At 49.6% G+C, this 16372-nt stretch overlaps 1 protein-coding gene across 2 annotated transcripts in view; it reads left to right on the top strand.

The window, feature by feature from the left end:
• The window catches only part of XNDC1N (XRCC1 N-terminal domain containing 1, N-terminal like), a 382167-nt gene that overhangs the window by 68471 nt on the left and 297324 nt on the right, over positions 1-16372 (top strand). For both annotated transcript variants that reach the window (XM_069640314.1, XM_069640315.1), the window contains exon 2: positions 7981-8161. In XM_069640314.1, the coding sequence (XP_069496415.1) occupies positions 8117-8161 (45 nt within the window). In that variant the 5' untranslated portion in view covers positions 7981-8116. The remainder of the gene's footprint in view (positions 1-7980; positions 8162-16372) is intronic.

The following is a 16372-nucleotide window of genomic DNA, read 5'->3' on the forward strand; positions in this document are numbered from 1 at the left end:
ATAAAGGTATGCAGCTCCTCATCCACGTTGTGACCGTTGGGGTATTTAGTATCAAAGTCTAAGATCAACCTGGTTTCCAATTGCCTGAGTTTGAGTACGGTCACCACCTCTTAAATTAATCGGGACATGGGCAACAGCAAAAAACGTAAGAAGGTGTTCATCACTACAGTGTTCCTGCCTAAAGTGCTTAGCCATGGGATATGAAGGGTCAAAGCTCTTAATGGCTCTTAGATGCTGCAGAATTCTGAGCTTCAAAATACATGTAGTGGACCCTACACCATTTACGGCAGGGACACATAAGAACATAGACTACAAAAGGGGTATCACAATTGATAAAATGTTTTATCTTGAATTTAGTGCCTGCGACAGGATGTATCACGGATTTGCAGGCAGTGGCATGTGGACAGGCCTTACATTTTTGGCACTTGGTGAACCCTTTTGGAGAACTAGGGAGCCAGTTGGTCAGAATAGAATTATTTTGGACAGGTGGTAAATAACTGGAAACCAGTCTGTCCTTCAACGAAGGTGCTTGTTTGTACGTCAATCTAGGGCACTTAGGCAGTATTGGACCAAGATCTTTATCAAGCATGAGAATGCGCCAATCTCTCATAATGATCTTCCGGACATCATGGGAAGCATTATTGAATGTGACAATGAGGCGAGGATCTTCATGGTCCTTGTTGGTTTTGTTGGTAGGACCATGCAGTAATTTTTCCCTTGAGTGCACGTGCTTTAAAAAAGGCCATTTCTATGATCTTTTTACGATAACCCTGTTGTAAAAAACCAATGGCCGCTAAACTGCAACAACAATCAAATTCAAGGATATCTGTACAGTTGCATCGAAAGCGAATGAATTCACCATAAGGAATGCTATTATTACAGGAGGGCGGATGACAACTTGTGACATGCAGAGGGAGGCCTGTGTTGGTAGGTTTTTTGTAAAGGGATGTATGAATGCCACAGCTGTCAAGTTTCACATTAACATCCAAGTAAACAATCTCGGTGGAGCTATGACATTCTGTGAATTTTAGGTTCATAGTATTGTTGTTAATGCAATCCACAAAAGATGCCCATTCACTTTCATTACCTTTCCAAATTAAAAAGACATCAATGTAACGCCACCAACCAATATTTTGTGTAGGAAAACTAAATGAAAGTAAATCTAATATATATATATATATATATATATATATATATATATATATATATATATATATATATATATATTTCTGAGGCTTGTGGAATCTGCTTAGATCACATGCTGTGCATATGCCGACATCTAGTGGAAGCTGCGGAGTATTACAGTTTGTTTTTCGAACTTTGAAAATGGGCGTCGACACAGGCGTGCCAGTAATACTATCCCTAGTGTGACGTCCACTGTACCCAAGATCCCTCACACGTCTAGGATCCTCAGATTGTTTTTTTCCGCCATACTGGTCGGAAGCATCTTGCGGAGTCCCCTGGCCTTAGCCATACTTTTGCTAATTATTGAAAATTAACTATTAACTTTCTTTATTGACATCCTTCCCCACCCCAACGTCGACCCTCGACACTCGACGACGGCTGGAGAAGACATCGACCGTCGGCTGCTGCACGACGGATCTGGGCCTCGGAAGGCCGCTGGCCTCGGCCCGGGCCTAGCAGGCCGCTGGCCTCGGCCCTACAAGTAGGGAGAGTGGGGGGTGGTACATACTCTTCACTCTTAATATATAGGTACACCTTATATATTTCCTACACTTACCAGCCCGCTGCCTCAAGGTGCGTATGGAGGGTACCCCTTTCCAATTCTGCCCCAAGTGCAACCGCAAATACCCTTGGGTCGACGGGCACGCCACGTGCAACCTCTGCTTGCCGAGGGACCACCCCGAAGAGAACTGCAGAGCGTGTAGTAGGTTTAAGCCTAAGACACTTAAGGACTGTTCGACAAAGCGTTGGGCCCACCACCGCAGGCAGGCGGCCATGGCAGCGGAGGGCGCCTTCAGCGATGGCAGCGACGCCGTACTTTCGGACGGCGAGGGCATTACGGCGTCGAAAGACTGCCGAGCGCAGGTCCCCGACCTCGGAAGGTCGTCCGGCAGGGCGGCTATGGGGAAGACCCCCGGCGACGCAAGCGCTACACACCCTACACACACCAAACACACTAAGTCCAACCGAACCTCGACGACGTCGACTTCTCGGAAAGAGGCACAAAAAGAACGGTCCGACTCGGTGTCCTCTGGGCGCTCTCGATCGAGATCGCCTCACGGCGCAAGGCAATCATCCACTCTTGCCAAGAGAGCCTCGCTCCCTAGATTAACAGAAGTTCGATCGTCGGAAGACGATGACGACTTCCACCCCCACGCCGCGCTCCAAGATACCGAGGCCGCAGTTAACACCAGCGAGGCCCCACGCTCGAAACACACAGATACCTCTCCCGACCCTCGGCGCCAGGCGTCGAAAGTCTCTGGGGCCTCCAAGGGGCAGGGGAAACATCTTTCCACGCACGGGGAGGGGGAAAAACAGCGGAAAGCACAGCCTTCCACTCCTGTAAAACCATCCTTCCACCCTAGGCAGACAGACAAACACAAGTCTACTGGGACTAATAAGTCCTCTAAGTTACCTACAAAAGTCATCCCCTGTTCCAAAGATTGGTCCAGTGAGGACATAGATAGGGTCATGTCAAGGATGTCTTCCTTGGCTGATTTTTATGACAAGAACCCAGAACATTTTCTTTCGTATGACCCTCAAGGGGCCCCACCCTCAGGCTCCTCTGATCCTATCCCACTAAGTAAAAAGGCCCGGTTCGAAAGACCTGAACCCTTCGAGGTGCAGCCTTACTCTACTCCATACTCTACTCCACACCCCAGATACCAGGAACAATTCTTCCCTGAAGGGGACCTAGAGTTTGAAACTATGGAGGAACAAACCGGGACTGAATACTATGCGGATGATGAGGACCTGGAGGAGGGAGAAAATGAACAGGAAATTTACAGAGTAGATTCCCCGGTAGAGAGCGAAGCCCCAGTTACCGACTCACCAGTTGATAACCAGCCCCTCCTTAATGAAGTTCTCGCTCGCGCAGCAGAACATTTTCATATCGACACCCATGGTGTACAGGAGGAAAGGGACTTCGCAGAAGAGTTGGTGGGAGAGAGGAGGCCGGTCACTCAGACCATCCCTATCCTTAAATCCATCCAACGAAGAATAGATCCGTCCCTGGTGAATCCTAACCTCACCAGAGCCGTCAACCCCAGAGTCGAAAAACTCTTCCGGGCAGCCCAGTCTGACCCACTTTATATAAGGGGACATCTTAAACCAGACTCCCTAGTGGTCACCAACACCCGAAAGAGGGCTGGGACACCCTTATCGTCGTCAGAAGCTCCTCCCGACAAGGAGAGCAAGAGACTGTACGGGTTTGGCAGGAAGGTAGCCTCAATGTCCGCCTACCAAGCAAGGATTGCTAACTCCACCACCCTGTTGGCCAGTTACAACTGCCATCAATGGGAAGAGGTTGCGGCGCTCATAGCCTCTGCCCCAGAACCGTTAAAGGGCCAGTTGGCTCGGATATCGGCAGAAGGGAGAGCCGTGTCTGGTTGCATATTAAAAGCAACTTTCGACGCCGCGGACAACGCAGGAAGATTGATAGCAGAAGGTACTGTTATCAAGAGACATGCGTGGTTACGGCAGTCGGGATTCAAGACAGAAACCCAGGCTTCTTTAATAGACAAGCCAGTGGAACCCGATCTATTGTTTGGGAAAGCGGTCGAAGACGCACTTAAAAATGCCAAGGACGAATACGAGACTCTCAAATCCCTTGGCCAGCTTACCAACAAACCCCCTAACCAGAGGGGGAACAGTAATTTTCGTCGCCCACGCGGCCAAAATTCACAAAGAGGCAACTATGCCCAGGGACAGGGTACACAATGGAACAACAACCAGCAGTCTACCCAAAGTTACGGCAAGGGTAACAAGAGAGGTCGTGGAAGAGGCAGAGGCAGCCCCAACAAGGGGGGTGGCACGCCTCCACCAAAGCAGTGACGCTCAGTTCAGGGTCCCTTCCCACGCAACCCCAGTAGGGGGACGCATTTCCATCTTCACCCAGGCTTGGGAAGGGATCACCTCAGACAGATGGGTGCTGTCAACAGTGTCCACAGGATATTGTATAGAACTACTGCAGCGTCCCCGGAACCACCCTCCACGACAAAGAGTACACTCCCTAGAACATCAAAAGATCCTTCTCGAGGAGATCGCCATTCTGCTAGAAAAGGACGCGATAGAACTCGTCCCAGGACACCAGGTAAACAAGGGTATCTATTCAATTTACTTCCTTGTGCCAAAGAAAGATTTGACAATGCGCCCAGTATTGGACTTACGGCCTGCCAACAAGTATGTCCAGCCCCAAAAATTCCGTATGACCACGCTACAAGAGGTAATCCCCCTCCTAAAAAAGGGGGATTACATGGCAACCTTGGATATGAAAGATGCTTATTTTCATATTTCCATGCTCCCGGCGCACAGGAAATACTTGCGCTTCAAGGTGGACAGTCGCCACTACCAATTCAAGGTACTGCCCTTCGGGATAGCTTCAGCACCAAGGGTATTCACCAAGGTACTGGCGGTGGCAGCTGCACACCTACGCAGGGAGGCAATCCCAGTGTACCCTTATCTGAACGACTGCCTCATAACAGGGGAAACCCCATTAATTTGCAGGTCAAACATTCAGAGAACTATCGACCTCCTCCACGAATTAGGCTTCTCTATCAACGAAAAGAAGTCAAGTCTGGTGCCAAGCACCTCAAAACAGTTCCTAGGAGCAATCCTAGATACTCAGAAGGGGTTAACCTTCCCTTCGGAAGAGAGAATTCGGAATATACTTCTGCAAATTCCGCATTATCAGTCAGGTCAACAAATAACGGTACGCAAAGCAATGCGGTTACTGGCCATGATGGCGTCATGCATTTACCTGGTCCCCCACGCGCGTCTGCGCATGCGTCCCATGCAGGAATGGTTGGCGAAACAGTGGTCTCAGGCAAGTGGTCAGTGGGACGATCTAGTGGTCGTTTCGCCAACACTCGTACAGAGCCTACACTGGTGGACAAGAGAGAATCTCGCAAAGGGGAAACCCTTTTACAATCCCGAAGTACAGGCAGTGGTGACTACAGATGCATGCCTGACTGGGTGGGGAGCTCACCATCTCCACCACACAGCTCAGGGTCTCTGGTCTCACTCAGTAGCCAAGAACCACATCAATCTGCTAGAGCTTCTGGCAGTATTCCGAGCGCTTCGGGCGTTCGAGCACCATCTATTAAACTTGTCGGTGCAGATCCGGACGGACAGCACGACAGCCATGTTCTATCTGAACAAGCAAGGAGGGACTCGTTCGCCAAATCTGTCCAAGCTTGCCCAGAAAATCTGGATATGGGCACTCAGACGGAACATCTTCCTGTCATCACAACATGTTCCAGGGGAGCTCAATTCCCTAGCGGATGCTCTAAGCAGAGACTCCCTCCCAAGAGAACACGAATGGGTACTTCACAGAGATATCGTAGAAAATCTCTTCTCGCAGTGGGGTTTCCCCACTATCGACCTATTCGCCACAAGCGAAAACAAACAATGCCCAGGATTCGCATCCAGGTTCCCCCAGCCAGAATCCCAGGGGAACGCCCTGTGGATGAACTGGTCAGGGATGTTTGCGTACGCTTTTCCACCAACCCCTCTCATCAGGAAGGTGGTGTACAAGATGAACAAGGAATCGATGACGCTTATCCTAGTTGCTCCCATGTGGGCGAGACAACCATGGTTTCCACACCTACGCAAGATGGCGGTGTGCGAACCCATCAAACTCCCAGCCTGGTACAACCTACTGTCCATGCAACAAGGTCAAACAGTGCACCAGGAACCCAACTCTATGAACCTAGCAGCATGGCTCCTGAAGTCATAGAGTTTGGACATCTCAACTTACCACAGAGGTGTATGGACATCCTAAAAGAGTCCAGGAAACCAAACACAAGGCACTGTTACTTTGATAAGTGGAAAAGATTCGTTATTTGGTGCCAGAATAAACTAATCAACCCGATTGATTGCACTCCTTCCAACGTTGTAACATACATGCTCCACCTGCTGGATGCAGGATTGGTTTTTAACTCTCTGAAAGTACACCTGGCAGCCCTCTCGGCTTACACCACATCCCATAACAAGGTTTCGTGGTGGAAAGTAGCAGTAGTTAAAGCCTTCATGGAAGGAGTAAAGAGACTTCACCCTCCTATTTCGAACCCACCGCCAGGATGGGACCTCAATGTGGTGCTAGCTAAGCTCATGGGCCCCCCTTTCGAACCCATGCATAAAAGTAGTCTCAAACACCTGACTTTTAAAACGGCCTTCTTAGTAGCCATTACCTCTATAAGAAGGGTCAGTGAAATTCAGGCTCTGTCGGTGCAGGATCCTTTCTTTACTATCCACAAGGACAAACTGGTTTTACGCACACACCCTAGGTTCTCACCTAAATTTATATCTAAGTTCCATGTAAACCAGTCCATCGAGCTTGCGGGTTCTGGAAGAAAGCCGGAAAGTTCGGCTGAGGTGAAACTACACACCCTAGATGTGCGTAGGGCGGTCCTCTACTATGTAAATAAAACCAGACCGCTAAGAAAAACAGATCAACTGTTTGTCTCCGTAGCTACAGGCAGAGAGGGGGATCGCGTCTCTAAAGGCGCTATCTCGAAGTGGATTATCAACTGTATACAGCTGTGTTACTCTCTTTCTGAAAAGACTCTGCCTTTTACGCCAAGGGCCCACTCTACTAGAGGCATTGGTGCCACTCTGGCTTTCATTGCAAATGTTCCCCTCGACACCATTTGCAAAGCAGCTACTTGGAGCTCTATTCACACTTTTACTCAGCATTACTGCATTGACACTCATTCCAAGACAGATACACAAGTGGGACAAGCGGTTCTAAGACACCTGTTTGCTCATGACCCTTCTCACATCCCACCTCCTTCTTCTGGTACTGCTCGCTAATCTATGCACAGCATGTGATCTAAGCAGATTCCACAAGCCTCAGAAGGGATACATTACTCACCGTAATCGTATTTCTGATGCTTGTATCTGCTTAGATTCACATGCGACCCACCCTTCCTCCCCTCCGAGAGAAGGCGCATGATTGCTTGTAGTCTTACCTTTCTGTCTATCTGCTTGGATTATCTGTACTCACGCTACTCCTCATACTTCCTCATGTCAGAAAAAATACAATCTGAGGATCCTAGACGCGTGAGGGATCTTGGGTACAGTGGACGTCACACTAGGGATAGTATTACTGGCACGCCTGTGTCGACGCCCATTTTCGAAGTTCGAAAAACAAACTGTAATACTCTGCAGCTTCCACTAGATGTCGGCCTATGCACAGCATGTGAATCTAAGCAGATACAAGCATCAGAAATACGATTACGGTGAGTAATGTATCATATATATATATATATATCATTTTTTTTTTTAATTTTATTTATTTTATCTGCATAAGTAATGCAAGTGTAGCCTTTTGAAAACCATTGTACTATGAGTCCATTTAATCTTTAACCCTAGTCACACAGTCAAAGCCCAGCAAGTCATCCATGCTTGAACCCTATGAAGTCACGTTCACGATTATTGATGAGACCCCTTGCAAATGACAGTGGCTGCCTGTTTGTCATGCTAGACTTGTCCGCAACAAGAAAAGTAGGGTTTAGAGGGAATTTTGGTGAAGCAGACTGACAGTTTGGACAAGTTTGTTTGTTGTTTTTTTTTTTTTTCCGACTCCTATTTCCCAGTTTCTCGGGGAGTTTAGGCCTTGGAGCTGCATTGTTGGTCAGAGACTGGAACATACCTCACTTCGTTTCATATATGGTGTGGCTGTCTAATTTGAGAGAACATTTTATATTGATTTGTGGAGCATATTGAACATTTAAAGTGGGGGATATTTCAAGATGATTACGGCAGCTACATTGAACATTATACTTTTGATTCTAGGAGCTGAGCAATTGGAGCAAGACCTGTGGAGGGTGTTCAGCGGCAGCGTTTCTGTGGTCCTGTGAGGCAACAGATGAGTTTCTGCAGCTCAACTCGCCGGCTTGTTTTCTTATGTAACTGAAGAGTTGGAGCAGAAATGTCACCCCTCAAAATTCTTCATGTGGTGTCCTTCAGCTCACAGGTATGTTTGCATATCAGACCAAGCGGCAGCAGTATTGGTTGGTTTGTCTTGATATGCATGTATGTGTGTGTATTTATATATCTCCAGGGCACTCGATCTGCGCTGCAAAACACTTATGGTTTTATTAAAGCACCATTGTGTCAAAAGAAAAATTAAAATTTTTCAAAAAATCATGGATTTACTGAGGATAGTTAAGTCCTGGACTCCATGTCCACCACACGTTCTGTCCCCTAGACTGGGCCTTCGTCTGGTGCAAATCAATTCCCTTGCTTCAGGCACCATGTTTAAAAACTGTCTCTGTGCGTCTAGGCAGTCGTGCGTCTAGGTAGTCAAGTTCAGATTCTTCAGAACAGTCCTGTGACTGTCTGCTACTAGTGCTGTGTGCTATGTTAAGCCCAGCGTCATTTTGGAACAGTGTTCCTAATGTTATCAACACAAATAGGTGCTTAAAATTAAGTTACATACTATGTTATATTTGCATAAATGCAATTCGTGGCTGTCTCGTTACGCACCTTTATACATTCATGCATAACATCTGCCTGTGAAAGTTATGTAATCAATCCATCTTTTCTAGCATCATATAACGTGACCGTGCACATTCTAGGTAGGTGCTAAAATCCAGGCCTTTTCAGAGGTCGAAAAGCGAGAAAAGGCTGCCGCTGATGTGTATCAATTGACATGGTGGCATAGTATTCACTCCTATGTAGATGTAATTAACTATCGTTCAGCCCCAGTGGGTTGTATGTCTACTCCAGAAAATCATCCCAGATTAAGATGGCCATATCTCGCATGTCAAGAGTCATCAACAGCCAAAATTGAATATTCTAGGCACACACCATCACTGAATTTGTGGGCTTACATCAGTTGTTTAACAGATACACGGCCAGTTCCTCATCTGTATTCTGTCCTGTTGGCTTTTGGGTATTACATATTATGATGAGTTTAGATTCCAATTGTCTCAGCGGTCTCTCTATTGCTCTTTCTCCTGTGTTCAGGGATGTGTGCTAAGGCTGAAAGCATAAAATATGATGTAAACTATGATAATTTAGCTCTTGTTATTTTGTAACCGCCTCTCTTAAGCCTGCATGTAGCTTTTCTACCCTTTGCAACCAGAGCCCTAATTGGCTGCAGAGTTCGAGGTATACCTGGAACTTCATCACTCATGGAACTTGCAGGACACAGCAGGGCAACTGCTTCGTTTGTAATGCCCAGATGTTTCTCAGCAAGAAATGGGCATATGGCCTTCACGCTTTTGGCTGTTAGACCAGTAATAACTTGCATCTTTCACATATATTAATGCCCTCTTTGCATGGGCATGTTCAGTAAACCTGTGCTAGGGTGGTAGTACAGCATTCTCTAATTGTTGCAAATTATACTTATCAAGTAGTACATGCCCACCTATAGACCGTATCATGTATGTATGTTAGTTTTGTATCTGTGTGGTGCAGTCCTACTTTTTAGCCTTGCAGTAAACAATTGTTGGGGGTCACACCATTCTGTTTGACCTTGTTTACCACCATGAGTAACTGGAGTTTGAAGGCGCATTAATATTAGTGCTGATGCCATGATATATGGTACAGAGATTAAACTAATTCTGTGGACCCCATAGCAGGCAGTGTAAGCTGCAGTTTGACTTCCTCCGCTGCCAGTGTAAAATGTTAGCAGTATTTAACCATCCAGCAGAGTGATCTTCACATGACCAGCGCCTCCGCCTGCAAGTTCTTTTGAGCAAGGCCCATTCTTTGAGCAAGCCTACATTCATGGCTAGAAATGTAAAACCCCATGCACTACAAAAGCCACCACTATTGATTTTGTAAATACTTCTATTAGATGGCCTGCGATAGCCAGAGGTATTTATGTCGGTGGGCAAGGGAGTGGATAAACTGAGGGCTCTGTTTGGGCTGCGGTTTGCGTTAGATCTCTTAAATTTAGTTGCACCCTGTTTCTAACTAATTTCTACTGCTCTCCTCATGCACCGGTGGTCTTCATGTACTACAGGTATGTCAGTAACTTGTGGTGAGCTATATTTACCCCTCATGGTTTGATGTGTCTGGCATAATACAGGGTTGGTGATGCAGCATGGCAGGTGTTCTATGGGACAAAGCTTCCACTGCTCGATTTTGAGATCAAGCAACATAAATGTTTTGCAGTGTAACAGTATGGAGATGACTTGAGGTAGCCTATTGGGTGTTCTATTGTGCGCCACTGCCTTTTGCATGGTATCCAGGTGCTCTGATGGGTCTGAAAAAGTGGATGGAGCTTGCTTAGACCAAATGAGCGCAAAAACGAAGGATTGCTGTTCTTGTGTTTATGCACCTTGAGCTTTGCATCTGTGTGAATGTCTAGGTGTTTCTTGTGTTAAGAGCATTGAGGTGTTTTGACAAGAAAGGTGTCATAATTCCCATAGTGCTAGGCTGCATTAGGTGTGAGGCTATGGCATGGAACTTGGTTGTAGATATGACGTTTTCTGTTTGCTGTCTGGTTAGCCATTTCACTTTATTCCACTTCACTTCCAAAGGCCATCATGTTTATCTATAGTAACACTTCTGTGTATAATCAAACTCCACAGCCAATGGCTTTCACACTCTGTTATTTTGCCAAGATATGGCACTCTGCTCACCTTTTCACCTCTAGGGATATAGTGCCCTGCTCACAAATCCACACCCAGAGATGCAGTGCCCTGCTCTCACTCTCTTTACTGTGGCACACCCATTTTCTAGGCTCTCCTCTTCTGCTACATAGCCCCCCTTCTGGATTCAAAGTCACGTTCGCTCTTAGTACTTCTCACCTGTCTCTTTTCTTCGGTAAGCGGTCTCCTTCAGCCTCAGTGGGCTCTCTTCCCTCTCACAGAATCGCACCCCTCTTCTGTGTTTCACTCTGATGGGAGCTTACTGCTCTTCTGCGGCTCAGGGCGCTCCTCATCTCAGCCGAGGAAGCAGTAGAGCACCAAACCACTCTCCTCCTCTCCCAGCGGAAAGACGCTGTTTTTTGTAGCCTACGTTATAAAGCTCTCACCATACTCCTACGTCCCGTCCCCTTTCCTCCATACTTGTGGGACATCTCTCCGTCCTGTGGGACAGGACCGGAGCACTTTGTAAAAAGCATCCAGATTTTTCCAAAAATGTGTCCTTCCTCACTTTCCTGCGCGGGGCCTGGCACGCGGCCGTAACCCCGCCCACCTTGGCTCCGCATCGCCCCTCAGTCCTTTTCTCCGCTCGATCGGGGCTGGACGCATTTGCATCCTCCGGAAGATTTTCTTCCCTGTTTTCCTCTCTGGCTCTCGCTAGCGTTTGTCTTATAGTCTGTCTTTTAAATTAGACTTTCCAGACTGCTCTTCGTGTCATCGTTGCTTCGCGAAGGCGGGTCCCCATCCTCTTTGTTTAGAGTGTTTGGGTCCGGAACACCGCTGGGACTCCTGTTTTTACTGTGACTCCCTTTCGGTCCGGGCTCTTCAACGTCGGTTGGAACAGTGGGAGGAGGTGTTTCGACGCGCTGCCATCTCATTTTCAGGCGTTCATCGACGAGAAGAAGAAACGCCCGGTAAGTTATTTAGTTTTCAGAGCACCCCGGCCGGGGGATACCTTCCTGGGTTCCTCTCGAGCCGGGAGGGGCGTTGATCGCTCTGTCAACGGGGTTCGCCCTGAGGTGCCTGTCGGGCCGAATAATTCTACCAGAATTTTCTCTGAGGGTCTCCTTAAGGGGCCTGTGTACACCAGGAGTAACTTCCGAGGCCCCTCTGGGGGCTGTGTGTTGACCCAGTACTGCTGAGTCACAGGGTACCGGAGCTTGCTCTGAGGCTTCTCTTTCGGCTTCCCTTAAAAACAAGACCGGGGTGCGCCCGAGGCCTTGGCTGGGCTTGTGTTTACCGAACGGATGTTCGAGGCCCGTGCCGATAAGGCTATTACCGGGCCTAGGCCCGAGGTCCCTCGTACAGAGGCTAAGGCTACCAGCAGTTCTGGGGGGCCAGGCAGGGCCCTGTCGGTGAAAGCGGTTTCTCACCGTTCCCGCTCTTGTGGTGATACCAGATCTGTTGAGGGGGCAAAGAAGCAAGGTTCTTCTTTTACCACCAGTGCCGAGGTCCGTCCTTCGAAGGCTCAGTTGGCGGTTGGTATGTTGCAGAAACATTCCAGGCCTCATAGTACCGGCTCTGCCGAGGTTCCTTATGTTAAGGCTAAAATTAAGACCCCTGATCCATCGACGGGGACCCCTGCCTCACCTCCTCACGTGCCGCAGTTCCCCTCAGATGAAGACAAAATGGCGGCCGTTCCCGCCACGACCACGGTGGCCATTTTAGGTTACTACCCCTACAACTACGCCATCGGCCTCTGGTGTAGGGTTCGGTCCCTTGGGTGAACATAAGGTCACATGTGCGTATCCTTACCGGCCCGTTTATGATTGGAACGCCCGGATGCCTCTTCCGCACAATGTTTCGTTGCCTGCAGGGGCGGCCCCTTTGATTTATGTGGATACATCGGCGGAGGGCCCGGTGTGGCACCCTTCTCCGTTACGTCCCTGGATTTGTCCACCTCATGAGAGGCCTCCTCAGGTTCCGAAGCAATCTCCTGAGGACGCTTTTTTCGGTAAGTTTCAAGCGCTTATGCGCACCGACCCCTTGAGGGAGTATTTCAAAGGGCTTTTTAAGGAAATTTGTCCACCAGCGCCTCTGGCTCCACCCGTTCCTCTGGTGGTTCCGCCGACGCCTCCTTTGCCCGTGGTGCCTGCTCTTCCGCCTTTGCCACCGTTGTCCCCAGTGGACAAGGCAGTGCCTGACGTGCTTCAGCAGGATCCTGGCCTGTCAGATGACCCTCAAGGCGAGCAGGACAAGGACCTTCCCCGTTCTGTTAGAGCTTTTCATGACCGGGTACTGAACATGATGAATTTCTTAGATGTCCCGGTTCCCGAGGCACCTGCTCCACAGGAGGGCGTGCTTTCTGGGGCGTTCACCCTGTCTCATTTGGAGCGTACTGGCCTTTTCCTGCAGAAGGATGTTTTGGCTGAGGTCCGAAGAGTCTGGGAGAAGCCACACTCGGGACTTTTCGTCAATAAAAAGATTGACGCGAGGTACAGGTTGCACTCTTCGGAGGAAGTGGTCTTGTCCGCCTCCCTACTCCACAGTGGTGGCTGCGGCCACGTTGCAGTCCAGACCTGCAGCATCCTCTTCCGCGACGGCTACTCAGGTCTTGGGAAAGGAGGACAAGCTCTTGGACTCCCTAGGGAGGAAAATCTTTGCCAATTCGGCCTTGCAGCTCAGGCAGGCCAATGCCGAACTGATTTTGGCGGGAGCTAACATGCGGATGTGGAAAGGTCTGTCAGAGTTTGAGGAGCACATTCCGGTCGAGAAGTTGGAAGATTTCAGAGGTGGCCTTTCCGATGCCAGGGTCTTGGGCCAGGATCTCCTGGAGGCTGCGGCTCATCACGTAGACACCTCGGCTCGGGGCATGATGCTCGGGTTTGATACCTCAAGGCAAGTGTGGTTGCATGACACCAAGTTTTCGAAGGAAGTGCAAGACAAGGTTTTGGACCTTCCATTCGATGGTAAGGAGCTTTTTCATTCTTCTACTGATGTAGAGCTCACCAAAACCAAGGATAGCACTCAGACGGCTGAATCATTGTCTGTTCTGGTTAAAGCTCCTTTCAAACCTCAGAGACCGTTATCGCAGAGTCGACCTTCTTCTGGTTTCAGGGGCTTCCTCGACCGCAAATCGCGCAGAGTGGACACTCCTGCGGGAAATAACCGCCGTAGACAAAAGCGTACGCTGTATTTCTCCCTCTCCTCAGCCTCCTCATCGGGTTCAGGTGGCACCGCCACCGATAAACCTGCCAAATGAGGTTTTTCCGTGCTCGCACGAGACCCCGGTGGGAGGACGCATCGCGTCTCATTGGGAGGCGTGGCAGACCATCACAGAAGACAGATGGGTCTTGTCAGTCGCTCGGGCGGGCTTCCGCTTACCTTTACCCCCTACGCCACCCCTCAACCCTCCTTTTCAGCTGTCGGGCTCACCCTCCCTCAAGGCTGAGGTTCAGAAACTTCTGCTCCTCAGAGCTGTGGAACCCGTTCCTCTTGGGGAGCGAGGGGAGGGCTTCTACTCACGGCTGGTTACGGTGCCCAAACCCAACCAGGCTGGCCTGTGCACCATCCTAGACCTTTCCCAGTTCAATCTTTCCTTACCCCAAGAGAAATTCAAGATGATCACGCCCGGCCAGATTCACTCCTCGTTGCAGGCGGGCGATTGGCTCAGCGTGGTGGACCTTCAGTATGCGTACGTACATATCCTGATTTGGGCTCCACACAGGAGGTACCTCCGTTTCTCTTTGGGAGAGGAACACTTCCAGTTTCGGGTGCTTCCTTTTGGCCTCAGCTCGGCGCCGCGTGTCTTCACAAAGATGATGTCGGTGATTGCGGCCTAACTTCGTCTCCAGGGTATCCATGAGTATCCGTATTTGGAAGACTGGCTCTTATGCCGGGGTGCGCCCTGAGGCCTTGGTGCTACCGAACGGATGTTCGAGGCCCGCGCAAGTAAGGCTGTTACTGGACCTGGGTCCGAGGTCCCTCGTACAGAGGCTGTTACCAACATTTCTGAGGGTCTGGCAAGGCCTTATCGGTGAAGGTGGTTTCTCACCGTTCCTGCTCCTGCGGCAACACCAAATCTGTTGAGGGGGCAAAGAAGGAAAAGTCTTCTTTTACCGGCAGCGCCGATGTCCTTCCTGAGAAGGCTAATTTGGCGGTTGGTATGTCGTAGAAACATTCCAGGCCTCCTAGTACCAGCTCTACCGAGGTTCCTTATGTTAAGGCTAAAGTTAAGACCCCTGATCCATCGACGGGGACCCTTGCCTCACTTCCTCACATGCTGCAGTTCCCCTCAGGTGATGACAAATTGGCGCCCGTTCCCGCCACGACCGCGGTGGCCATTTTGAATGCTACCCCTACAACTGCACCATCGGCATCGGGTGTAGGACTGGCTTCTGGGCCTTGTGCGCATCCTTGTCGGTCAGTTTATGACCGGAACGCCCGGATGCCCCTTCCGCACAATGTTTCGTTGCCTGTGGTGTGGGCACCTTTGGTTGATCTGTCCATCCAGATATGGGAGTGGGCCATGCTTCATGGTGTCTGGCTGCTTGCGGTGCACATCCCGGGCCAGCTGAATGTCACCGCAGATGCCCTCAGCCGGCGGACAGTGGTCAGCTACGAGTGGGAGTTGATGGCAGAGATCCTCATGTATTTTTTCGCGTTGGGGCACACTGGAGGTGGACCTCTTCGCGACGGCGGCGAACATGAAGCTTCCTCTGTATGCCTCCAGAGGGGGGCTGGGAGCCTCCTCTCTGGGGGATGCTCTAGAGATTCCATGGAACAACATGAGAGCTTACGTCTTCCCGCCTCTGCCTGTAGTTCACCGGGCAATTTCTGAGTTGAAGAACTCGGAGAACTGTTCTCTTCTACTGATAGCCCCGTGGTGGCCGGTCAGGTTTTGGTTCTCAGAACTCCAACACCTGTCGGTTTATCGGCTGATCAGATTACCGGTAACTCCCGATCTTCTCCACCAGGGGGAGCAGCAGCTGTTTCACCCCTCGCCACAATCGCTCAGCTTGGCGGCTTGGTGCCTGAGTTCAGGTCTTTAGAGCATCTGAATTTGTCTGCGGATAACATGCATATTATCCAGGCAGCCAGAAAACCTTCGACTAGATCTCAGTACAAGGGTAAATGGCTCGGGTTCTGTCATTGGTGTCTAGAGAAGAAATTGGATCCAAGGGGGGGCCACGGTTGAGGCGGTGTTGTCCTTCGTGTCCTCCCTAGCAGAGTCAGGGGTTCATGTTCTGTCATGCAGGACTTACCGGTCAGCGGTCTCTGCTTATCTCTCTACGGATAAGTGTTCGTACTCTCTGGCTAACCCAGTGGTAAAGTGGCATTTTGCTGGTTTAACACGCCTTTACCCTCCAGTTCGTAATCCGCACCCGCCATGGGACCTGAATGTTGTCCTGACGGCGCTGTGCCATAAACCCTTTGAGCCGATGGCTACTGTGGACCTCAAGTACTTGTCTTGGAAAGTGTCCTTTTTGGTGGCCGTCACATCGGCAAGGAGAGTGAGTGAGCTCCAGGCATTGTCGGTGGAGCATCCTTTCTTGGTCTTTCACAAGGACAAGGTAGTCCTTCGAACTAATCCGGCTTTTCTGCCGAAGGTGGTGACCGAATTCCATTTGAATCAATCGATCTCC

Source organism: Ambystoma mexicanum, chromosome 7q (genome assembly GCF_040938575.1).
Source record: "Ambystoma mexicanum isolate Mex_15411 chromosome 7q, UKY_AmexF1_1, whole genome shotgun sequence".
In the NCBI taxonomy this organism is placed as follows: Eukaryota; Metazoa; Chordata; class Amphibia; order Caudata; family Ambystomatidae; genus Ambystoma; species Ambystoma mexicanum.